This window comes from Bos indicus x Bos taurus, chromosome 2, assembly GCF_003369695.1.
Source record: "Bos indicus x Bos taurus breed Angus x Brahman F1 hybrid chromosome 2, Bos_hybrid_MaternalHap_v2.0, whole genome shotgun sequence".
Lineage (NCBI taxonomy): Eukaryota > Metazoa > Chordata > Mammalia > Artiodactyla > Bovidae > Bos > Bos indicus x Bos taurus.
In genome coordinates, this window is record NC_040077.1 from 65264718 (window position 1) to 65291504 (window position 26787).

The window sequence follows — 26787 nt, forward strand, 5'->3', positions numbered from 1 at the left end:
TAAAAATAGTATTTCATATGCAGTTGGAGCCTACAACATAAGGGGAAAACTCTTCCACCCGAGTCTCCAATGCTCATCTTGCAGGCCCCCAGCAGTCTGCAGTTTAAGGAGACCATTCTGGATGGATCCAAATGCTTTATTCAAGTTCCACACATGTCTCCAAACTCCAACCAATTAGCCGTGTATGCTTTTTGTTTTATCTGTACTCATCCCCATATTTACTCTATAGATTTAGATGGTGGATGAGGGGGGGGCAAAAGGACCCTAGCTGTGATTATTGTCTTTATTAAGGTGGAATTAAACAGCACAACACATCTAATAGTATTTTAGCCCAGTACTTTGAGCATCCCCAAGTTTTCAGATTATAAATTCACAACAGTGAATAATACACTAGTGATTATTTTTAAAATATTGAACAATTTCATGCTGTAAAAATTATATGCTTATAGTTTTAGCTTGAATTTGTTTTGTAGCTTATTTAACACTGTCTGAAAATGAAGAAGGTAATGAAAACTAGATATTTGAGAATGCCTTATAGGAGGCAACATAGTGGAGACTCTAACAAGGCCAGTTACTTAGAAAAGTGTACCTATTTATCTGATACCCTCAGCATCCAGAAATCATCACAAGTTCAGATACAACTTCTTCAATGCTGCTTTAGAAATCTGACGGAAAACTTAAAGAGTCTATGCTAAGCTGTAACAAAGGCAAAAAACAAAACTATGGTCTACGCAATGTTACCACCACACAACTCTATAAAGCACCAAAACACTGTTTGGCATTGTCTCTTAAACCAGAGAACTTCCAGGCACATAGAATATGAGAGTTGAGAGGAATTTAGAAGATGCTAAGTTTAATTCTTACTTTCCACCTGAGAATAGTAAAGGAAGAATGAACCAAAGGAATCAGCATTTATCGAGTCTCAGGCATGTCGGATGGGGCATTTCCAACTTGGCTATCTCATTTCCTACAGTCCCAAGTAAGTAGCATTAATCTCCATTTTACAGCTAAGGAAATGCAGACCTATCTGGATTAAATGCCCCCCAATAAATCCACTAATGGAGAACAAGGGGATTCTATCTTTAAAATTACTTCTCTTTCTTCAGGGTCAGTTCAGTTCAGTTCAGTCGTGTCCAACTCTTTGCAACACCAAGGACTGAAGCACACCAGGCTTCCCTGTCCATCACCAATACCTGGAGCTTGCTCAAACTCAAGTCCATTGAGTCAGTGATTCCATCAAACCATATCATCCTCTGTCATCCCCTTCGTCTCCTGCCTTCAGTCTTTCCCAGCATCACGGTCTTATTCCAATGAGTCAGTTCTTCACATCAGGTGGGCAAAGTATTGGAGTTTCAGCTTCAGCATCAGCCCTTCCAATGAATATTCAGGATGATTTACTTTAGGATGGACTGGTGGGATCTCCTTGCAGTCCAAGGGATTCTTAAGAGTCTTCTCAAACACCACAGTTCAAAAGCATCAATTCATTCGCACTCAGTTTTCTTATAGTCCAACTGTCACATCCATACATGACTATTGGAAAAACAATAGCTTTGACTAGATGGACCTTTGTTGGCAAAGTAGTCTCTGCTTTTTAATATGCTATCTGGATTTGTCATAGCTTTTCTTCTAAGGGGCAAGTGTCTTTTAATTTCATGGCTACAGTTACCATCTGCAGTGATTTTGGAGCCAAGAAATAGTCTCTCACTGTTTTCACTGTTTCCCAATCTATTTGCCATGAAGTGATGGGATCAGATGCCATGATCTTTGTTTTCTGAATGTTGAGTTTAAGCCAGCTTTTTCACTCTCCTCTTTCATTTTCATCAAGAGGCTCTTTAGTTCCTCTTCTCTTTCTGCCATAAGAGTGGCGTCACCTGCATATCTAAGGTTATTGATATTTCTCCCGGCAATCTCAATTCCAGCTTGTGCTTCATCCAGCCTGGCATTTTGTGTGATGTTCAGTTCAGTTCAATTCAGTTCAGTTGCTCAGTTGTGTCCGACTCTTTGCGACCCCGTGAATTACAGCACGCCAGGCCTCCCTGTCCATCACCAACTCCTGGAGTCTATTTAAACTCATGTCCATCAAGCCGGTGATGCCATCAGCCATCTCATCCTCTGTTGTCCCCTTCTCCTCCTGCCCCCAATACCTCGCAGCATCAGGGTCTTTTCCAATGAGTCAACTCTTCACATGAGGTGGCCAAAGTATTGGAGTTTCAGCTTTAGCATCAGTCCTTCCAATGAACACCCAGGACTGATCTCCTTTAGAATGGACTGATTGGACCTCCTTGCAGTCCAAGGGACTCTCAAGAGTCTTCTCCAACACCACAGTTCAAAAGCATCAATTCTTCAGTGCTCAGCTTTCTTCACAGTCCAATTCTCATATCCATGCATGACCACTGGAAAAACCGTGGCCTTGACTAGACAGACCTTTGTTGCCAAAGTAATGTCTCTACTTTTTAATATGCTATCTAGGTTGGTCATAACTTTCCTTTCAAGGAGTAAGCGTCTTTTAATTTCATGGCTGCAATCACCATCTGCAGTGATTTTGGAGCCCCACTGTTTCCACTGTTTCCCCATCTATTTTGCCATGAAGTGATGGGACCAGATGTCATGATATTCATTTTATGAATGTTGAGCTTTAAGCCAACTTTTTCACTCTCCTCTTTCACCTTCATCAAGAGGCTTTTTAGTTCCTCTTCACTTTCTGCCATAAGGGTGGTATCATCTGCATTATCTGAGGTTATTAATATTTCTCCCGGCAATCTTGATTCCAGCTTGTGCTTCTTCCAGCCCAGTGTTTCTCATGATGTACTCTGCATATAAGTTAAATAAGCAGGGTGACAATATGCAGCCTTGACGTACTCCTTTTCCTATTTAGAACCAGTCTGTTCCATGTCCAGTTCTAACTGTGGCTTCCTGACCTGCAAACAGATTTTTGAAGAGGCAGGTCAGGTGGTCTGCTATTTCCATCTCTTTCAGAATTTTCCACAGTTTATTGTGATCTACACAGTCAAAAGCTTTGGCATAGTCAATAAAGCAGAAGTAGATGTTTTTCTGGAACTCTCTTGTTTTTTCGATGATCCAGTGGTTTTTGGCAATTTGATCTCTGGTTCCTCTGACTTTTCTAAATCTATCTTGAACATCTGGTAGTTCATGGTCCACGTGGAAGCCTGGCTTGGAGAATTTTGAGCATTACTTTGCTAGTGTGTGAGATGAGTGCAACTGTGTGGTCCTTTGAGCATTCCTTGGCATTGCCTTTCTTAGAAATTGGAATGAAACTGACCTTTTCCAGTCCGGTGGCCACTGCTGAGTTTTCCACATTTCCTGGAATACTGAGTGCAGCACTTTCACAGCATCATCTTTCGGCATTTGAAATAGCTTGACTGGAATTTCATCACCTCCACTAGCTTTGTTCCTAGTGATGCTTCCTAACGTCCACCTGACTTCACATTCCAGGATATCTGGCTCTAGGTGAGTGATCACACCATTGTGGTTATCTGGGTCTTAAAGATCTTTTTTGTATAGTTCTTCTGTGTATTCTTGCCACCTCTTCTTAATGTCTTCTGCTTCTGTTAGGTCACTACCATTTCTGCTCACAATGAATTGTGCCCATCTTTGCATGAAATGTTCCCTTGGTATCTCTAATTTTCTTGAAGAGATATCTGGTCCTTCCCATTCCATTGTTTTCCTCTATTTCTTTGCACTGATCACTGAGGAAGGCTTTCTTATCTCTCTTTGCTATTCTTTGGAACTCTGCATTCAAATGGGTGTATCTTTCCTTTTCTCCTTTGCCTTTCACTTCTTTTCTTTTCTCAGCTGTTTCTAAGGCCTCCTCAGACAACCATTTTGCCTTTTTGCATTTCTTTTTCTTGGGGATGGTCTTGATCGCTGCCTCCTGTACTATGTCACAAACTTCTGTCCATAGTTCTTCAGGCACTCTTTCAGATCTAATCCCTTGAATCTATTTGTCACTTCCACTGTATCATAAGGGATTTGATTTAGATCCTACCTGAAAGGTCTAGCAGTTTTCCGTACTTTCTTCAATTTAAGTCTGAATTTGGCAATAAGGAGTTCATGATCTGAGCCATAGTCAGCTCCCAGTCTTGTTTTTGCTAACTGTTTAGAGCTTCTCCATCTTCGGCTGCAAAGAGTATTAATCAATCTGATTTTGATATTGACCATCTGGTGATGTCCATGTGTAGTAGGGTCTTCTCTTGTGTTGTTGGAAGAGGGTGTTTGCTATAACCAGTGAATTCTCCTGTAAAAACTCTATTAGCCTTTGCCCTGCTTCATTCTGTACTCCAAGGCCAAATTTGCCTGTTACTCCAGGTATTTCTTGCCTTCCTAGTTTTGCGTCCCAGTCCACTATAATGAAAAGGACAACTTTCTTGGGTGTTAGTTCTAGAAGGCCTTGTAGGTCTTCATAGAACCATTCAACTTCAGCTTGTTCAGCATTACTGGTCAGAGCATAGAGTTGGATTACTGTGATATTGAATGATTTTCCTTGTAAACTAGCAAAGATCATTCTGTCATTTTTGAGATTGCATCCAAGTGCTGCATTTTGGACTCTTTTGTTGACTATGAGGGCTACTCCATTTCTTCTAAGGGATTACTGCCCACAGTAGCAGATATAATAGTCATCTGAGTTAAAATTCACCCATTCCAGTCCATTTTAGTTTGCTGATTCCTAAAAAGTTGATGTTCACTCTTGCCATTTCCTGTTTGACCACTTCCAATTTGCCTTGATTCATGGACCTAACATTCCAGACTCCTATGCTATATTGCTCTTTACAGCATCAGACTCTACTTCCATCACCAGTCACATTCAGAACTGTTTTTTTTTTTTTTTTTTGGTATTGTTTTTGCTTTGGCTCCATCTCTTCATTCTTTCTGGTTATTTCTCCACTGATCTCCAGTAGCATATGGGGCACCTACCAACCTGGGGAATTTATCTTTCAGTGTCCTATCTTTTTGCCTTTTCATACTGTTCATGGGGCTCTCAAGGCAAAAATACTGAAGTGGTTTGCCATTCCCTTCTCCAGTGTAAGATGTTTTGTCAGAACTCTCCACCATGACCTGTCTGTCTTGGGTGGCCCTACATGGCATGGCTCATAGTTTCATTGAATTGGACAAGGCTGTGGTCCATGTGATCAGATTGGTTAGTTTTCTGTGATTGTGGTTATCAGTTTGTCTGCCCTCTGATGGAGAAGGATAAAAGGCTTATGGAATCTTCCTGATGGGAGAGTCTGACTGAGTGGGAAACTTGGTCTTGTTCTGATGGGCAGAGCCATGAATGGGCAGTAAACCTTGAATCCAATTTTCTCTTGATGGGTGGTGCTGTGTTCCTCCCTGTTATTTACCTGGGGCCAAACTATGGTGGAGATAATAAAGATAATTGTGACCTCCTTTAAAAGGTACCATGCAAGCACTGCTGCATTCAGTGCCCCCAGTATTGCAGCAGGCCACCGCCAACAACCCACACTCTGCCAGAGACTCCTGGATACTCCTGGGCAAGTCAGGGTCAGTCTCTTGTGGGGTCACTGCTCCTTTCTCCTGGGTCCTGGTGCACACAATGTTTTGTTTATAACCACCAAGAGTCTGTTTCCCCAGTCCTGGGTATGTTCTGGCAGCACTATGGTGGAATTAATGGCAATGGCCTCCAAGAGGGCTTATGCGACACACCGGTCTACTGCACCCAGAGCCCTTGCCCCTGCAGCAGACCACCACTGACCCATATCTCCACAGGAGACACTCAAACACAATTATGTCACAGTCTCTGAGGAATCTCTGGGTCCTGGGCAAAGCTCAGTTCAGTTCAATTGCTTATTCATGTCCAGCTCTTTGCAACCCCATGGACTGCAGCACGCCATGCCTCCCTGTCCATCACCAACTCCTGGAGTTTACTCAAACTCATGTCAATTGAGTTGGTGATGCCATCCAACCATCTCATCCTCTGTCATTCCATTCTCTTCCTGCCTTCAATCTTTCCTAGCATCAGGGTCTTTTCAAATGAGTCAGTTCTTCGCATCAAGTGGGCAAAGTATTGGAGTTTCAGCTTCAACATCAGTCCTTCCATGAACATTCAGGACTTATTTCCTCTAGGATGGACTGGTTGGATGTTCTTGCAGTCCAAGGGACTTTCAAGAGTCTTCTCCAACATCACAGTTCAAAAGCATCAATTCTTCAATGCTCAGCTTTCTTTATAGTCCAACTCACATCTAACATAACTACTGGAAAAACCACAGCCTTGACTAGATGGACCTTTGTTGCTAATATCTTTGCTTTTTAGTATGCTGTCTAGGTTGGTCATAACTTTTCTTCCAAGGAGTGTCTTTTTATTTCATGGCTGCAGTCACCATCTGCAGTGATTTTGGAGCCCACTGTTTCACATTTATTTGCCATGAAGTGATGGGACCAGATGCCATGATCTTAGTTTTCTGAATGTTGAACTTTAAGCCAACTTTTTCAGTCTCTGCTTTCGCTTTCATCAAGAGGTTCTTTAGCTCTTCTTCATTTTCTGCTATAATGGTGGTGTCATCTGCACATCTGAGGTTACTGATATTTCTCCCAGCAATCTTGATTCTAGCTTGTGCTTCTTCCAGCCCAGCATGTCTCATGATGTACTCTGCATGTAAGTTAAATAAGCATGGTGACAAAATACAGCCTTGGTGTGCTCCTTTTCCTATTTGGAACCAGTCTGTTGTTCCATGTCCAGTTCTAACTGTTGCTTCCTGACCTGCATACAGATTTCTCAAGAGGCAGGTCAGGTGGCCTGCTATTACCATCTCTTTCAGAATTTTCCACAGTTTATGTGATCTACACAGTCAAAGGCTTTGGCACAGTCAATAAAGCAGAAATAGATGTTTTTTCTAGAACTCTCTTGCTTTTTCTATGATCCAGTGGATTTTGGGAATTTGATCTCTGGTTCCTCTGCCTTGTCTAAAACCAGCTTGAATATCTGAAGTTCACGGTTCAGTACTGTTGAAGCCTGGCTTGGAGAATTTTGAGCATTACTTTGCTAGCGTGTGAGATGAGTGCAATTGTATGGTAGTTTAAGCATTCTTTGGCATTGCCTTTCTTAGGGATTGGAATGAAAATTGACCTTTTGCAGTCCTGTGGCCACTGCTGAGTTTTCCAAATTTGCTGGAATACTGAGTGCAGTATTTTAATAGCATCATCTTTTAGGATTTGAAATAGCTCAACTGGAATTTCATCACCTCCACTAGCTTTGTTCCTAGTGATGCTTCAAAAGGCCCACTTGACTTCACATTCCAGGATGTCTGGCTCTAGGTGAATGATCACACCTACATGCTTATCTGTGTCATGAATATCTTTGCATAGCTCTTCTGTGTATTCTTGCCACCTCTTCTTAATGTCTTCTGCTTCTGTTAGGCCCACACCATTTCTGTCCTTTATTGAGCCCATCTTTGCATGAAATGTTCCCTTGGTATCTCTAATTTTCTTGAAGAGATCTATAGTTTTTTTTCCATTCTATTGTTTTCCTCTATTTCTTTGCACTGATCACTGAGGAAGGCTTTCTTATCTCTCCTTGCTATTCTTTGGAACTCTAGATTCAAATGGGTATATCCTTCCTTTTCTCCTTTGCTTTTGGCTTCTTTTCACAGCTATTTGAGAAGCCTCCTCAGACAACCATTTTGCCTTTTTGCATTTCTTTTTCTTGGGGATGGTCTTGATCCCTGTCTTCTGTACAATGTCAGGAACCTATGCTCATAGTTCGTCAGGCACTCTATCAGATCTAGTCCCTTAAATCTACTTCTCACTTCCACTGTATAATCATAAGGGATTTGATTTAGGTCATACCTGAATGGTCTAATGGTTTTCCCTACTTTCTTCAATTTAAGTCTGAATTTGGCAATAAGGAGTTCATGATCTGAGCCACAGTCAGTTCCCAGTCTTGTTTTTGCTGACTGTATACAGCATCTCCATCTTTGGCTGCAAAGAATATAATCCATCTGAATTTGGTATTGACCATCTGGTGATGTCCATGTGTACAGTCTTCTCTTATGTTGTTGGAAGAGGGTGTTTGCTATGACCAGTGCATTCTCTTTGCAGAAGAGTCATGTTCAGTAAATCTTTAATACTCTTTTTGAAGGAGGTTGCCATTATCTTCATTACTTCCACCAGAGCTTGGCCTCAGGTCAAACAACAGGGAGGGAACACAGCCCCACCCATGGGAGACAGAAAATTGGATTAAAGATTTACTGAGCATGGCCCCACCTATCAGAACAAGACTGTTTCCTCAGGGTAATGATTCACAAATGATTCCTAGGACCAGCAGCAGGAGCATTACCTGGAAACTGTTAGACATGCAAATTCCCAGGCCATCTCTAACACTTCTCAATCAGAAACTGTGGAGTGGGGACCAGCAAGCCCCGCAAGAGATGCTGGTGAAATCCTCAAGTTTTAGAGCCACTGGTCTTTTAGTACATTGTCTCTCAAAAACTCTACTTGGAACACATATATTAAAATACATATAATTTTGCACTAAACTACTGCAGAGGTCAAAAGAACTTAGTGTATTACCCTTTATACCAGAATATCATGACACAGATAGCCTTCCACAAAATTTTGCTTTGGATGTTACATGATCTAACTGATTGACACTGAATTTTTTTGTTGAGAAAAAAAAGAAAATTGAGAGCTATTCTGAATAAACAAATACTGGCAGTAAGATTCTGAGGCTGTTTTCACCTTATGTCCAAAATAAATAAGATTCTTGAAACAAAAATCTCTGCCTGTCTTACAAAGATCCACTGAAGTTAACAAATACCAATGCCTGACTTTATTATTATTTGCCATAATTAAAACTAGGTATAGGAAAACCAAGTAGGAATTTAGTGAATTACCTTGTTCAAAGTTTCAATTTGGAGGGTTTTCTTTTCCACCTTTAAAATATTAGTATCATGAAGGAAATCATGTCATCATCTGAGTACTTCTCCACTCCAAACCCCCATATGAAAAATAAAATCATTTGTTACAAAAATTCAAAATGTTCTCATTGGAGATTTTGCCATTTCACTTTAGCATTTTGGCAAATACGCCTAACCAAAGAATACTAATTTCTTTTCATATGCAATTTTCCCTTAAATATATGTCAATGATTTCATTAGCTGTCATTCTAATATATATATTTCATATAGGAAATTTTATAGGAAAGCATTGTTTTATAAATGCAATGACATTAAAAGATGCTTAGTTTCTAAGATACATAAAGCACAATTTTTTCTTAGAAAACAAACAAAAAAATCACAATGAAAATAAGGTAATCATTAAAATGAGTTAAAATTAAAATAGAGATTTCAATTATCATGTACTCTTGGTGCCTGATGGCAAAAATAAAAAAGTTTCATGTTAATATAACAATAAATTCTCGGTGGTCATTATTTGCTTCAAATTTATAATGAACCCCTTTTCTATCTCCAGTTTTTTAAAGGTTCCCAATATTTAAAAGGAAATCTCCTATGGAGTATATATAGAGTATGAACTATGAAATACTTAATTTTTCCACAGATGAATGAAACTAATAGTATTAAAAAGGAAATGGGGTGGGTCTAAAACCTGCAAGTCTATGTAAAAAAGTACCTCAATTTATCTAAATGGAATCTTTGGTACATGACATACTAATAAAGTAGAACCCTACCTTCAAATTCTGCATGTATGCCTTGTCACTACTGAAGAAAAGTCAGCACACAATTATGCTAGCCATATAAATCTGCAGATGTCACAGCTAACAGTCATTTCTGTTTTTTTTTCACTCTTCCTATAATATTATTTAGTAATAACTATTTCAAAAAGAAAGTAGGCAGAAATGATGCAGGATTACAACTAGAATTGCTTGATATAAAAATAACATTTCATTTATTTGCTAATACGATTCTGGGAAATATATGTTAAAATTAATTCCTACTTTATCCTTCCTTAAGGACATTTTGCTTCTTCAGCCAGCACACTGAGAATTAGTGTTACAGATCTTACCAAAGTGCCTGACGAAAAACCTTGGATTCCATAGCAGTCATACCTTGCAACCCCAAATTGGCTCTGCACGACTGACTATAAAGCATTAGCATTCTTTCTGAAATAAGACTGTATAATTCTGAGAACATTCATTTTACCTTGTGAGCTCAATTCTATAGAAAAAATGAATTTTATTTGTTCCTTGCCAGTGGAAAAATCAGTTTAAGGGGTTAATCAGGCTGATAGAAGTCAATTAAAAAAATCATTTTTTTAAATCAAAATTTATTTACAGGAATAATTATAGGTATCTTATGTACCCCTAATGGCTTTTTTAAGCTTCAAAGTGTTCACCTAAGCTTTTAAGGCTGCCTCGCTTTTTGGTTTTGTTTTAGTAGAGATTCTGATGTTCGTTTAACACATAGTACAAAACAGCAGACTCCCTTTCATCAAGGTCATAATTTGAAACATTATACAATAATGGGATTTAAATTATGTATGGGAAGAAAAGTAGAAGACTGAAACAAGATATTAGAAATCTCTATTTGGGTCTTTAGATTCAGAAAAATATAATCACAGGCCAACACTGTTCCAAGAGATGAAGGACGTTAGCAAATACTTCAATGTAGCCTCTCCCAATAGTTCCAAAGGTCCACAATGTGACTGCTGTCACATTCTGACAGAGCCCTGTTAGCTAGATTTCTAGGTAATCACAGCATGGAAGTAATCTACCATAACTATTTCTTGAGAAGATGAACCCTCAACTACAAAGATGCAGGAAGGAAGTCCTCAACTGCTCATTTGCACTGGTTACAGTATTCAAATATAAAAAACATTGACATAGATATAACTAGGAGAGAAGATAATACTGCAAAGCAGTAGTAATTCATACTTTCAGGGAAGCAATAATACTGCTTCCTTCTAAAGAGGCTGTTCATTGATAAAAAGCATAATAGCCAAATGGAAGAAGACCTCCTCAAGATTTTTCCAATATATTAACAAGGCTTACTACTTCTGGAATCCTGAGTGACAACACATGATCTGTATGGCATATGAACACAGAGCACATGGACAACTAAAAACTTCTGACTTCAACTTCTTTTCCTACCATATTTAGAGAATAATTTAAAGTTTTAATTTCACTATCACTGTTTCAACTATTTCATCCTGTAATTGCCAAGAAGTACTGGCAATGGTCAAAACAGCAAAAATAGAAAGTAGAGAGGTATACAGATAATAAATTTCAACCAAACTTAGTCTTTGAGTAACTGAAATGTTACTTCAGTAGTTCTTCCCAGGATAAAATTTCTTAGAAGTCCACATTCTTTACACGCCTTTAACCTGTGCCAAGCTAACAAAATCAATTATGATTTTCAGCATAAGATTTATTGGTGGCACCAAATAGGAGAACAGATGTCTATTTTTTAAAATTTAATGTTAGCAAGAAATAATCTTCTAAATTAATGTAATATAAAAATTCTCAGGACAAACTAAACTTCACTTTAGACTTATAGTAACACCAAAGAAATTTTAAGATTGTGAATAAGACAAACTGAAGCTAAGCATTACAAAGGGAATTCTTAAAAATCATAATTCTTTGAACTGAATCATAATTCAATTCTTTAGAAATTCTAAAGAGAAATGAACTAGTCTCACAAAACTTGAGAAGGAAATGGGTTCTGATTAATCAAAAGACTGAATGGATTCTGGGACATACATTAATCCTCTGAGGTCTACAGTGAGTAAAGTCCAGGAGCAGCTGCACAATAAGGATGTAAGTCTAAGAGTTAAATCAGGAGTATTTTATACTTAATTTAATCTTGGTAGAGGAAAAGTACAACTGTAATTTTTAAAGTAGAATTTCTTCTTGCCTCCCTTCTTTGGTTTTTAATCATAAAAATTTATTTAGGAAAACTAAAATTATTTTAAAAAGAGGCATCCAGTTCTAGAACAATTTTGCATATTTATATATGAAAAAATCAGAAACCAATTGGTAGATCTGTAATACACACACACATATATATAAACATTTTATTTTAATAATACTTCATCACTTCAATTTACATCATTCCATTATGAAAATGTTCAATTGAAGAGAGGATATTTCTTCAAAACTCTAAATAAGCAGAGCTTTATCAATTAAATTTACAGCATTACAGCCTTTAGAAATACATAATTCTTCATTTTACAGTAATACTTCCCCTTTAAAAATTCGTCATGGTTTGTCACAGATTTAAAGTACAAGGCACCTAATGCTATGAAAGATAATACAGTATATGCAGTGTAAATGAAACAGATCTGTCAAACATTGATTCTTTTAAAGTCCTACCAAATTTGTGTGAACATATTTGTTGCATAAATTAAACACTTTTTGTTTTGTTAATTTGTAATATTCTACAAAACTCAAAAATATAATTCGTACCTATTATAGGCAGCTTATTTTAGCATTTTACCTGTAAGAAACACTGATCTATGTACTTAAAATGATTTCTGAAAACATTTTCCTAATATAGTCCAGCATTTAACAAATAATAAGTGAAAATAAAGTCTTCAGAACATTAAAATTTTATTCTTTGATTAGTTCAAATTATTTCATCAGTTGAATTCCTTGAGATGTATAAGGCAGGTTGGTCCTTTAGATGGACTGTAGACCGAAACTTCCTATAACTGTAGTGGTATGTACACAGCTACATAGCAAAGTACTTCATTATGAAAATGAAGACAAAAGATATGAGGAAAATATGTTTTAGAGTTCCAAAGAACTGAAACTGTTATTTTTCAGACTAGGCACTGAAACATTTTTCTACAAAAACTTGCCAGAGATTGTCTCTTCGCTGTATACTACTCCATCATCAAGCTAAAAATAAAAACAAACACATAATCATCATTAGATTACAACTGTCATTTTTAATTTTCTAATTTATATTTTAAAAGGCAAATTATCTTAACATTGAAATACATATCAAACAGTCTATATACTTAAATAACTGGATACCAGAACTTGAGGTGAGTACTAAGAACTGATGTATGTGAGTTCTACGTGTTGACTGACATCTGAAGCTATTTTAAGATCACAAAATAACAGTTTTATTCATAATACATCCTATCATTATCCCTGTGGAGATAAAGACTCCTGCCTAACCCAGTCTACCTTATTCTACTCTATTATAGTCTATCTTCTTTAGTCTTCACTATCTTCCTTTTATCCTACTCTCACTTCCAAAAATTTCTGGGTGAGAGTGGGTATGAATGTGAATATGAAAATGATGCACAGCATACCAGGGAGGGAAAATGCATAAATTAAAGCATTAAAAAGATTTAAAGAGGGACTTCCCTGATGCTTCAGTGGTTAAGAATCCACCTTCCAATGCAGGGGATGCAGGTTCAACTCCTGGTCAAGGAACTAAGATCCCCCATGCTGTGGGGCAACTAAGCCTGTGCCCTGCAACTAGAGAGCCTGTGCACTCCAGAGCCCAGGCACCGTATCTAGAGAGAAGCACAAATGCCTCGATGATAGATTCCATGTGTAGCAACTAAGACCCAACATAGTGAAATAAATAAATAAAGTATGTTCTAAAAAAGCTTTATATAACTATTTGCATTTTTAAAAAATTTAAATACGGCAAAATACATATTTAGTTCTACTGTCTCCAAAACCTCAGGAGAAAGACAATAAAGGGATTTTTTAAGGTTTAAACCACATGGACAAAGAACAGAGACAAGAATATAGCAGCTAATTCTTAGTTAGCAATGAAGAAATACAACCAGGTATCTCTGTAGGGAGAGGTAAAAGAAACAACTAAAAATAGGTAGACTACAAACGTACAACTAAAAAACTAAAAAAATGTACAACTAAAAACGTACTAAAATTGGTACAAAGTTTATAGAAAAAGGCAATTAGATACTCAGATGCCGTCCCTTCACTTTTCACAGCTAGTCAAGTGCCTCTTCTCTATCCCAGGAGAAGATCTGAGGTTAATTCTCTAAATGCCAGGCACAATCCTACATAGTTCAGGAAAAATAACATTTATATGGTCATAACTTGGTAAACACTGATAACATATCTATCCAAACCACACCGTAACTATCCTGGATGATGAGGATGAAGGAAGGATACAGGGTTGGAAGGCAGGCAAGTGGAGTGGGAGCAGAGGACGGGGAAGCTGAAAGTAACCTATCTTATACTGCCATAGTGGGAAAATCAACTGAAGATGCCTGAAACTGAAAAATCAAGAAATAGAAGTATAAGCATGGTACTTAGATGGAGAGTAAAATACAGAAATAATCAATGAGGAGTTTAAAGGGACTCCTCAGGGTGGGAAAAAAAGTGAGAACAATATAGGCAGGGCAGGAGACAGCTGCACTGAACAAGAAGTCTTATAGAACTCTAACTCTTCACACTATTGCATGCATAGCCATCCTAAGAGTAAAAACTAGAAGAAAAAGGGACCAATCAGGGGTTCCCTGGTGGTCCAGTGCTTAGGAATCCGCCTGTCAATGCAGGGGACACAGGTTTGATCCCTGGTCTTGGAAGATCCTACATGCCATAGAACAACTAAGCCCATGTGTCACAACTACTAAACCCGTAGGCCTAAGAGTTCTGTGCTCCATAACAAGAGAAGCCACCACAACAAGAATCCCATGCATCACAACTAGAGTAGCCCCCACTTGTGGCTACTAGAGAAAGCCCACACATAGCAGTGAAGACACAGCAGCCAAAACACAATAAAACTCTTTCTGTCATGTAAGAAATATAAAAGATACTATTTCTTAAAATTAAAACAAACAAACAAACAAACAAACTGTTCTTGAAACACTGTTAAGAGAAAAGCATAGTCAGAGAATCAGGATATGTTGGATGAATCATGCCAGTTATGGTAAACACACACATGCATAGAGAAAGGACTGGATATACTTGGTAATCACTTATTTGGGTCAGGTACCATATTTAATGTGTTTTAAACTTACCAAGTATTCAATACTTCTAACAACTTTGTGAGGGAGGTTCTTCTGCAACCCCACTTCACAGAGAAGAAAACAGGCACAATGAGGTTACGAACCTTGCATAACGTCACACAGCTAGTACACACAGAAGCTGGAATCGGATCCCAGGCAGTTTGACTCTAGAGTTGGATTTTCTCAGCCTCTAAGCTGTATCAACTCTCAAAAAAATTAATTATAGGAAATTGATTCTGTATTTGAGCAATACGAGAATAAGAACCTGGGCTTCCCCAGTGGTTCAGTGGTAAAGAATCTGCCTGTCAATGCAGGGGACACGAGTTCGATTCCTGATCCGGGAAGATCCCACATGCTGTGGAGCAACTAAGCCTGTGGGCCACAACTATTGAGACTGCTCTAGAGCTCAGGTGCTGCAACTAAGGAGCCCAGATGCTGCAACTACTGAAGGCTGTGTGCTCTAGAGCCTGTGTTCTGCAACAAGAGAAGCCACTGTGATGAGAATCCTGCATATGGCAACCAAGTAGCCCCCACTCACAACTAAAGAAGAGCCAGCGCAGCAAAGAAGACCCAGCACAGCCAAAAATAAAAATAAGTAAACATTTTAAAAGAATAAGAACCTTATTCAATACTAATGCCCACTAACATACAAACCTGGAATATAGCTAACTAGCGCCATCCTCCTGAGAAACACCGTGCATAGGAATGAGACTCTCACACTGTTCACTGTCTTCTGGAACCCTTAAAAAAAAGACAATAGTTAGGAAAGCTTTAGACCTGAAAGGAACTTTCACAAATGATCTATTCCACTGGCTAATGCCTGAGGTCAGACCTAGGACTAGAGCAAGACTGCTCAACAAACTGTCCCAAGTTCTTTACAGAATGTAAGAAGTTCTTTACATTCTGTAATGTAATGTTTTAGAGAATATAAAATGCTTTCTCTCTTGAAAAAAAAAATGAAAAAGAAAATGAGGCAATGTTACCATATTTTATTATGAATTTTGTTCACATCAATAAATTTTTTCTACACTTAAATTTGTTACAGCAAAACTGTAAGCACTTTGATTTCACCTGTTAATTAAAACATTTTTTAAAAAACAGCAGTTTTGAAGAAACTATCCTATCACCCATAGATGTGAACAGATTCTTTTATCTGGCATTGTATATATAATATTATAATCTTTTAAAAATTCTTCATAGAATCTCTAAAAGCTAGGTCAGCATGGTATGATTCCCATACTTGGCAAACATTTGAAAAATTTATATTGGAACTTAACCTACTTCTGAATTCGATGTTTTCTGCATATAAAGGCAAAAATTCTTCTGATTCCCACCATCACAGGATCCCAATTATTGTAATGGCACAGGAGAGTTGCAATAAAAAATGAAAAAAATACAGGGATAGCGCCTGCAAAAAATAACCAAGAAAACTGCACCTAAAAATAAGAGATAGGAAAAAAGAAAAAAAAAAACCCACAATTATCATTAAGACAATTTTCCCTTAAACACAACTTTTACATTTGTGATAACGTGGACAAATAAATTAAAACACCAAGAAAATAATACTAAGCACTGACAATATATTAAGAATGTTATTATTAAATATAAGGATTTACTTATACTAATCACTTGCTTCAATTACCAAAAAAATAACTACTTACTTAGAAAATATCCTAAAGGAAAGGCAGGAAACCATGCTTTTCAGTTATTAGGCAGAGTACACCAGAAATAGAATTATGAATTTTTAAGCATCTGTCTTACATATCACACTGCCCATTTGTTCTTTACTGATTACTGACTATTCTCAAGTTGATTCTTCTCCTCTAGTTTCTGAAGTCATTTTTTTTTAAATTCCCACTTATAAAAAACTAAGTTATGCTATAGCTGTGATATTGTGTTATGTTATGGGTCTTTTCTTATGACAGTACTGAAAACAGATGAAACTCTTAAGTGAAACTTTGGCAAACAATTTACTGATGAAATACAGCTTAAAAAGAAAAAGATTCCAAAGGAAATCACAAGTAAAGACTACAAAGAGAAATACTTTTACTAGGAAATGTGAGCCAAAGGAGACAGGCAAAGCCTCAAAGGTGAGGAGCTCTCAGATTGCTAATCCTGACCCTTCAAACCATCATTTTACCTGGATCATCAAGAAAATTAAAAATAATGAGATCCCATAAAGTTACCAAAAAAAAAAAATTATTTCCTTTACCACCTAGATTCAACTTAGGATCAAAAACAATTACCAAAAAAGCCTACACTGATTAATTATTGAGACTCAGCTGCAACACACTGGTAGTTTGCTTTCAAAATAATGATGAAAACAGTAACTCCTATCTTTAAAATAGGGAAGAAAAACTGCTTACCCTTTCTAAGTATTAAAGAAATGAGGTATAGAAACAAAGGCAAGACTCCCTCTTGTGGGAAACATATACTATTCCTTTTCATATTAGCTTTAGTCAGAGTAAAGTATTTGTGAAAATAATTATTTATTTATGAAGGACTCATAATGCATAACACAAGGAAAACCACTAATAAATTTCAGCATGCACATTCTTCTCATATGGTACATATACACAGGCTGAGTCAGCCTAACACCTAGCAGGCAGTACTAAAAAGTCTTCACATGGTTATCAAACTATTGGTGTAGCATATTCTTGGAATATTTGCAGGATATTTAATCATCTAGAAAAAACATGATGAATTTAAATGACCCAAGAACAGAAAAAATACAGCATAAAAAAACTTATGACTAATTAGAGCTAAAAACGCAAATATAGTTGACAGAATGATATCATGACTATTCACCTAAAAAAATCCTACTGAAAAAACCAAACTTCATAAAGGTAGGTGAAACTCTAGATGACTTTTACAGGCAAAGTTCACTTTTAACAATGCAGTTATTTTTATGTTGCCAAATAATAAAAAACTTCTAATTTGAATTCCAGCAAGCTATGAGGACAATTTTTTTTTTTTAAATGAAGACATTTATTAACAATGAAAACTGCCCAACTAAACAAAAAAAGTCTAATTTCTGAATATATCTGAATATAAGTCTGAATGCAATCAGGGATGCTTCCTATTATATCAAATAGCAATAAGTTAAAAACAAAACAAAACAAAATGTATCTTAAGCACAGTAAATAAAGTTAATGAATGCAAAATTTTTCAGAAACTATTGATATCTATAAATACCTTTCACTATTAGAATAAAAAAAAACCTAAGAAAGTAAGTTACTCCCACTATGTTTCTATTGCAGTTCTGGGACACACCCTGCTACTTTTTCCAGAATGTTTCTTCTGCCCTTAATTCCCACCAAAGGCGCAGCCTACTCATTTAACTAAATGCCTGATGTGCAATCAAGAAGTGACTGTCGGTGTGTTTTTCTAATCAATTATATATACATATATTTTCCCTTCTGTTTTGCCTCCATCTTAAAATATTTGAACAAATTACAGTATCATTTACTAAAATTAAATTCGCTATTACAGGTCTTCTTAAAAATCCAAAAATAAAATTAAACTTCAATTTTTATTTTTCAAATCTGCAAAAAAGCTGATTTTTCAAAATATCAGTATGGTAAAGTTCATTTACACAGCAGCTACCAAAATCGTCTGTCTGATAAGCATCATTTCCCTAGTTTCACTAATTTTGGTTGATATTCAAGATTATGACCTGAAGATGTAGAAAGGCCTGGATATTATATGATGTATGATTTTAGTGTTATATATATTTAATAATATTCACATTATTTGAAAATCATGGTATATGAAGCATAATTAATTCTCAATTACAGAGATTTCCATTCTTAACCACAGTAAATAAATAATATACTGAATCAGAAAACAAAATTAAATAACAAAGAATTGTTTTTTAAATAAAAAACTAAATGTGACTAAATTACAAAGATGACCATTTCTTTGGTACTTTTTATATCTCTATGTAGTAAAACAGCTTGGAAGAGAAGGCACCAAGTATTATTCATGGTCATCTTTATAATTTAGTCACAGTCCCTTAACTTTCATTATTAGCTCTGATTTAATAATATACTTAAAATATATAGTAAATAGTTTGCCTTACCTTTTGCATACACATGTCAGCTATTATGGATAGAGGTATTGTAAGGCTTAGTGCAAGTGTGCCTATCAATGATGAGGTAAGAAAGCAGCCCCTAAAAAAAAAGCAAAGAAAGAAAATATACGTTGCCATACTGAAACAACAAAAGAACCAACAAAAAACAATGACCCCAAATTATCTATCCTCGTGGGGGGGACTTCCCTGATGGTCCACTGGTTAAGACCTCACTTTCCAATGCAAGCGGTGCAGGTTTGATTTCTGGTTGGGGAGCTAAAATCCCACATGCCTTGTGTACAAAAATCCAAAGCATAAAACAGAAGCAATATTGTAACAAATTCAATAAAGATTTTAAAAATGGTTCACATCCAAAAATCTTAAAAAATAAAAATTACCCTACCATATAGGCAAGAGAGATCAGGATAAAAGCTTACGACGGATTAACATAATAAAAAATACAGTTACTAAGATAATTCTCAAAATTCATCTTTAAATATTAAAAATCCAATATATAAATATACAAATTTCAAAAGATTTTATATTATTTTCTAAATCTGCTTACAGATGATATTCAACTTTGGATGTGTAACTTATATTTTGTTAACACTTTTTATAAAACTGTCAGAAGAATTCTTAGTTTTGTGATAATGACACTTAGATAACAAAGGAAACAGCTATAATAAAAGTTCAGGACAATAACTTATAACAGTAAGAAAGTGATAACCAACAGGTGAGTCTGTCATTAAAGCAAAAATATCTTGCCCTCATTAAAAATTAAGTACTCTTTAGATGTTTGTTGCTCTTTTGGTTTGGCTTAGTATCAGAAAAAAAAAAAAAATGAGTATTTTTCAAGGATCTTTCCTTGCTGTTTTTCATTTTTCTAGTAATTGATGTAACCAAAATATAAGCTCTTCATTTTATTTTCACATTGAATTATCAATGTTAGTATCAAATTCTGACATACCAACTGCATATAATTTTATATAACTGAATGAAAAAAATGAAGAAAAGCATTGTATTGAATAGATATTGAGTGTATAAAAATTAATTATAAAGCTGTAATATATATACAGTTAGGACTATAGAACTATGGAAATTATAGGTAAGTAAATTCTAGCTGTTAGGGTTAACAATATTGTCCTGAAATAAAAGAGGCTAACTCTTGATAATATCAATAACCTCAGATATGCAGATGACACCACCCTTATGGCAGAAAGTGAAGAGGAACTAAAAAGTCTCTTGATGAAAGTGAAAGAGGAGAGTGAAAAGGTGGGCTTAAAGCTCAACATTCAGAAAATCAAGATCATGGCATCTGGTTCCATCACTTCATGGGAAATAGATGGGGAAACAGTGGAAACAGTGTCAGACTTTATTTTTGGGGGCTCCAAAATCACTGCAGATGGTGACTGCAGCCATGAAATTAAAAGACGCTTACTCCTTGGAAGGAAAGTTATGACCAACTTAGATAGCATATTCAAAAGCAGAGACATTACTTTGGCAACAAAGGTCTGTCTAGTCAAGGCTATGGTTTTTTCCGTGGTCATGTATGGATGAGAGTTAGTTGGACTGTGAAGAAAGCTGAGCGCTGAAGAATTGATGCTTTTGAACTGTGGTGTTGGAGAAGACTCTTGAGAATCCCTTGGACTGCAAGGAGATCCAACCAGTCCATTCTGAAGGAGATCAGCCCTGGGATTTCTTTGGAAGGAATGACGCTAAAGCTGAAACTCCAGTACTTTGGCCACCTCATGCGAAAAGTTGACTCATTGGAAAAGACTCCGATGCTGGGAGGGATTGGGAGCAGGAGGAGAAGGGGACAACAGAGGATGAGATGGCTGGATGGCATCACCAACTCGATGGACGTGAGTTTGAGTGAACTCTGGGAGCTGGTGATGGACAGGAGGCCTGGCATGCTGCGATTCATGGGGTCGCAAAGAGTCGGACACGACTGAGCAACTGAACTGAACTCTTGATAAAGTATGTCACTTTAAGTGTTCAACAGAGGCTGGACAATTAGTTCTTATCAATGTGGTAAAGAGAATTCAAGGGATAGCCCGCAATTCATAAGCTTCTCTGTGAAAAGAGTATTTGGGGATCAAATATTGGGTTTAAAAAATTATTATTGGTCTTTTCTTTTTTGGCCGCACAACTTACAGCATCTTAGTTCCCTAACCAGAAGCAAGGCCTGGGACTGGCAGTGAAAGCACTGAGTTCTAGCCACTGTATCACCAGGGAATTCCCTGAGGTTTTTTTTTTTTAATTATTTATTTGGTTGTGTCAGGTCTTAGTTGTGGCATGTGGGATCTTTCTTTGTGGCTCGAAGGCTCTTCGTTGCAGCACGTGGGCTGGTCTTTAGATGTGGCATGTGGGGTTAGTTGCCCCACAACATTTGGGATCTTAGTTTGCTGACCAGGGATCCTAAACACGCACTGCCTGCATTGGAAGGTAGATTCTTAACTGTTGGACCACCAGGGAAATCCTGGGTTTTTAAAATACATTTGTTCTTAGAAATTCATAATGCAAAGTAACATCAGACTGAGTCTGAGATGAAGTATTAAAAAACCCATTTGACTTATAGCAGGTTTCCCAATTTAGCTGATGGCTGAATTCATTTGATCTATTATCCATTCAGGACACTTCAGGAAATGCTGAGACAGAGGACTAGGTGGATAACCTCACATCTACACTAGAAGTACAGTATATGGAGCTAATGGTGCACTTGAAAAATTTTTTTAAATAAACAATGAGTGACAAGTACACATCTCTAATTTCCAAAAAAATTTACAACTGCACTTTTAAATCTTTAGTATGCTACTCCGTACATGATTATATATATGCTAAAGTTAGTTGTCTATTTATAGTTAACATAATCTTGCCTTCCTAAAAGAAAAAAATCATCATACATGTAGATTATGACTTCTGATTTAATTATTTTTAACATATAAAATTATATAAAACATATAGATATGCTTCTTATAGTTGTTTTGAGTTACAATAACACCTAGAATTTAAGGGACATGAAATTTGTTCCACTACAGATTAACTTACTGCTATTGAATTGTTACTAAAAGTATTCTTAAGTGCTTGAGTATAGAAGTATATCTGAAAAATAAAACTTTTTTGAAGTCCTGAAAAATCCAGCCCAGGTAGCTTTGATCATAATATATGACTTTGAGTGTTCAGTTTTTTCAACAACAAAGATTCAAATACACAGTTGGGAATATAAACTGTGTTCCTTCTGTGGAGGATATTTTGTAACTCTTTATCAGAATCAGAAGTCCATGTGTTTGATTCAGTTTTTTTCAGTATTTATCCTATAGAATAATTACGTGTATATGCAAAAATATAAGGATGCTTAATACCATATAACTTTCAAAGCAAGAGACTACAAGCAAAAACATCTCTCAAGAAGGAACTGGTAAAACACATTATGTTCTATGCATTATGTTACATAACAGATTGGAGCATAACAGATTAGAATACTACACAGGCTTTAAAAAAATGAATCTAGTGGCTGATATGTAAGGATTTACATGACAACAATTTGTGGGAACAAAGAAAAGTAAAGAATGATATCCATAGTTTTCATGTTAAAAATAAAACAAATTGGAGGGGGGAGATCAAGAGATTGATACACACTTCTGTATGTACAGATAATTTTGTATGGTAGAAGGCTAATAAATTAACAGTGGTTGCCTTTGAGAAAAAGAAATGAAAATTTGGGGTAGAAGACAAAGATTATTTTTTCATTATAATCCATTTTGTACATTTTTTAAATTTTAAAAAAGTTAAATATAAAAAAGAATACTTCAAAACATGTTATTTTATTATTTGAGTAAAATTTTCCAAGGGTGCAAACTTAGAATGCTCACATTAGAGAGCTTACATATGTCACAACTTGTATTTATTCATCCTCAAAGCCTACATTAAAATCTGCTGGCATAATGAAACTCTATCCTATATATTTATTAAAAATAAAACTCTCAATAAGGAATGAGTATTTTAACATTTGAAAGTGGCACTGTCCATGTTTACTCTAAGTCTTAATGTAATACGAACCATGCTAAACCTTTCTCTAGTCCAATATCCAAAATTTTTTAAATTATTTCTTTCAAATATGTAAGAACTCTTTGCTTTGAAATTTTCTAATTTAAACTAAACTTAGAATAGTACAGAATATAAACTTCTATTAAAATACAGTGAGTGAATAATCATTTAAAGCATAGGGTTCACTGCATTGAACCCTCTCAAACAGCCATCAAAAATGGCTGAAAATCAACAATTCTCTATGGTTCAACCAAGAACACTCAAAACATCACCAGTAAGTAGTTTCATCAGCTCAGAACCAAGAGTGGAAGGAGGCAGGAGAAACGATATAACAAAAGAAGTGACAGGATAAAAGAACAAGACATATGATACATATTAATACACAAAAAAGGTAAGTCCTTTTGGTTTAAAAAAAAAAAAAAAAAGCACCTAAAATAATTTGTACAAAATGAGGAAATAGATTTTGATACCAAAGGGTTCTAGATCAACAAAGGAATTTAAGATAATTACATACATTGTGTGCGTGTGTATTACTCAGTCTAACGACCTCATGCTCAGTCTTGGCAACCCCACGGACTGTATCCTGCCAGGCTCCTTTGTCTCTGGAATTCTCCAGGCAAGACTACTGGACTGGGTAACCACTCCCTTCTCCAGGGGATCTTCCTGACCCTGGAATTGAACTTGGGTCTCCTGCACTGCAGACAGATTCTTTATTGTCTGAGCTACCAGGAAAACCCAACTACATGAATTACTACAATATAAACTAAACCTTTAAGTACTACATAAAAAGGAGTGAGAGTGGAGGACATCAAGGAAAAAGATACTTCCTTAATTGGAGAGGGGAGACAAGTGCAGGTAGCATATTAAGCAAGACTTCATGGAAAAGGCTATTTTTGTTGCAGTCTTTTGCAAGGGAAAACTAATCAGTAGTTTAAATGGTATGCAATAAAATTCAGTCAGGAGCTTAAGTACAATTTGTGTTTCTAAGTTTCTATTAGATGGGAATAGAACTAAGTGTTAAACTCTATATTTGAAGGTTTTCTTAAACACTATATAAGATATTATCTTCAAAATATTTTAAGATTATTACCACATATCAACATAGTTGATACTACATCAAAGTATGTTAAAACCTCAAATTAATCAAACCCTAAAGATTAGGGTTTATATATCTGCCTCACTCATATGAAAAGTCCTGAGAATAAACAAAAATCTGAACAATCAAACAGACATTTCAAAGACTCCTGAATAAGCAAAGTTCCCAGATTCTCACTTAGAACTCACGTATGCATACCTGGGATACACATCTCCTAAGTGTGAGTGTCCATTAGAAAATGATACCATTAATCTGTGTAACACTCTACTTTATAAAACAGTTCTATAAATATAGGTCATTCATATTCATCTAATCATTCAACAAAGATTTATGAACTTCTATATGCAAGCCACTAGTCTATGCAATGGGAACACAGAAATTTAAAAAAATTAAAACAGTTCCTGCTCTAATGGAGTTACTGTATTACGTTGTAAGTATATAAGCTGAGAAAGTACATAGGAAGGGCCATCAGAAGACAGAAAATATAGAAATGCTTAAACTAGCCAAAAGTCAATAAATTCATAACTAATAAATCACAGGGTAATAAACAGTACATACCACAACCACAGGAACTCTGAGAGCACTGTTCCAATAAGGCCATTAATGACAATGCACATTAACACTACTTTATTGGGGAACTCAAAGTCCTCAAATCCAGTATAATGAAGTAAAAAGAAACCTGGCCATAAGAGCAGCAGATTAAAGAGACCTACAAAACCTAAACACGTATAAAAGAGACAAAAAGTTAGTAACTGTGATTTATTTCAATCTTTCAAAATTGCAACTCTACAATCAGAAAACATTAGGTTTCCTATAATGAGCTTCATTAGGTTTCCTTAACTGAAAGTTCTGTTACTTTTGTTTTTAAGTAAGTCCTATGGAGAGATGAACACAAGCAAAAACTTTATCAAGCGACTGGGGATCACAGAGTCTTCAAGGTTCAACTATCCCTACTGCATAGAGCAACTACTGAAGAAAAAACATTTACAATGATTCAAAAAGATTGGCTGTCAACATCAGATTATGATAATACAGTGTCCTGGAACGTAAAAGGAATAACTCGTGCATATCTATGTGTGCACGTGTTCAGCGCAAATTATTACGATGAACTACATACACTGTTTACTCTCTGATTCAATCTGTATTTATGCTTAAAGCACCCATGCTATGCTAGGGATAATGGAGGAAGGTTCCAAAAAAAGATAAAATTCTTGTTTCCTGCCTTCCTAGAGCTCATAAGCTAGTCTGTGAGATTACATACTTATACAGATAGCTATGTAAATATGAACTAAACATGGACTATGTGTAAAGGATGGGTATAACATTTAGTGGGTAAGTGCAGTCTGACTGCCCTGGGATCCAATCCCACTCTACCATTCACTACTACTATAATCTTTAGGCAACATGCTAACCTCTTGCAAACCTCGGTTTTCCAATCTGTAAGTATAAAATAACATTTAATTAGGTTACTAGGAAGATTAGAAAAAAATACAACACAGTACATGGCATGAATAAACAGTTAACAAATGCTGTTATTTTAAATATAGAAATGTGAGCTTATATATGACTACACACATGAAAATGTAAAGACACAAATGTTATAATTTTATAGTAGTTTTTATTGGACTTTCTATACAGTTTAACTGGAGAAGGAAATGGCAACCCACTCCAGTGTTCTTGCCTGGAGAATCCCAGGGACGGGGGAGCCTGGTGGGCTACCGTCTATGGGGTCACACAGAGTCGGACATGACTAAAGTGACTTAGCATACAGTTTAACATCACAATTTCACTGTGAGATCCAAAGGTAATTATAGAGCTTTCCTAAAAGAAAATTACAGTAGATATATATTTTATATTTGCTGCTAAATAATAAACTTGTATTTAGGATGCCTAGTTAAATTGTAATAGGGAGGGAATGCCCACTCTCTATCTGCCACTAAGACTTACAGTACCTGCCTTCTCTGAAGAACTGTCTTGGAGAGTGAGTGACCAAGTCTGTCTTTCCCAAAAAGATCCCACCCTCTCCCCACTCCACACCCTCTGCAGCCAAATCCTAACGGCTCTAGGCTAGGACAATTCTGAGGACTGCCTCTGCTCTCCCTATGCTCCCTGCCCAGGGACCTATAACAAGCTGGCCAAGCCTCAGCTGCACCAGAGATCACATGGTTCTTGCCTCTTCTCTATTCTGCTTATCTCACTCGCTTGTCAGTCTTTCCTGCAGAGCACCCCTTCCATGAATCTCGCACACCAAATTACTGTCTCATATTCTGCTTCTAGGAAAACCAACTTAAGATACCTAGTGATAAAAATAAAAACAAACAACACACACAAAAGGCTTGTATAACATTAAAAAATCATTGTACTTAAAACACCAAACTTTGGGGTAAAGCATCTGCCTGCAATGCGGGAGACCAGAGTTTGATCCCTGGGTTGGGAAGATCCCCTGGAGAAGGAAATGGCAACCCACTCCAATATTCTTGCCTGGAGAATCCCATGGATGGAGGAGCCTTGTAGGCTACAGTCCATGGGGTCACTAAGAGTCAGACACGACTGAGTGACTTCACTTTCACTTTCACTTTGACATTATCAGGAAGCAGATCTCTTTTTGTTCCCTGAACTTGAAGCCTGTGAAATTCCACATGAAGTG

General features: G+C 36.4%; 1 protein-coding gene across 4 annotated transcripts in view; it reads right to left on the minus strand.

The window, feature by feature from the left end:
* Window positions 1-11986: 11986 nt before the first annotated feature.
* The window catches only part of SLC35F5 (solute carrier family 35 member F5), a 40312-nt gene continuing 25511 nt past the window's right edge, over window positions 11987-26787 (minus strand). For 3 of the 4 annotated variants that reach the window (XM_027562112.1, XM_027562123.1, XM_027562118.1), the window contains exons 12-16: window positions 24699-24858; window positions 19007-19097; window positions 16207-16361; window positions 15580-15666; window positions 11987-12826 (exon numbers count right to left, since the gene is read on the minus strand). In XM_027562112.1, coding sequence (XP_027417913.1) covers window positions 15591-15666; window positions 16207-16361; window positions 19007-19097; window positions 24699-24858 — 482 coding nt within the window. In that variant the 3' untranslated portion in view covers window positions 11987-12826; window positions 15580-15590. Of the gene's footprint in view, window positions 12827-15579; window positions 15667-16206; window positions 16362-19006; window positions 19098-24698; window positions 24859-26787 lie in introns of those variants that run through there. The other variant, XR_003514605.1, reaches the window with a different exon arrangement.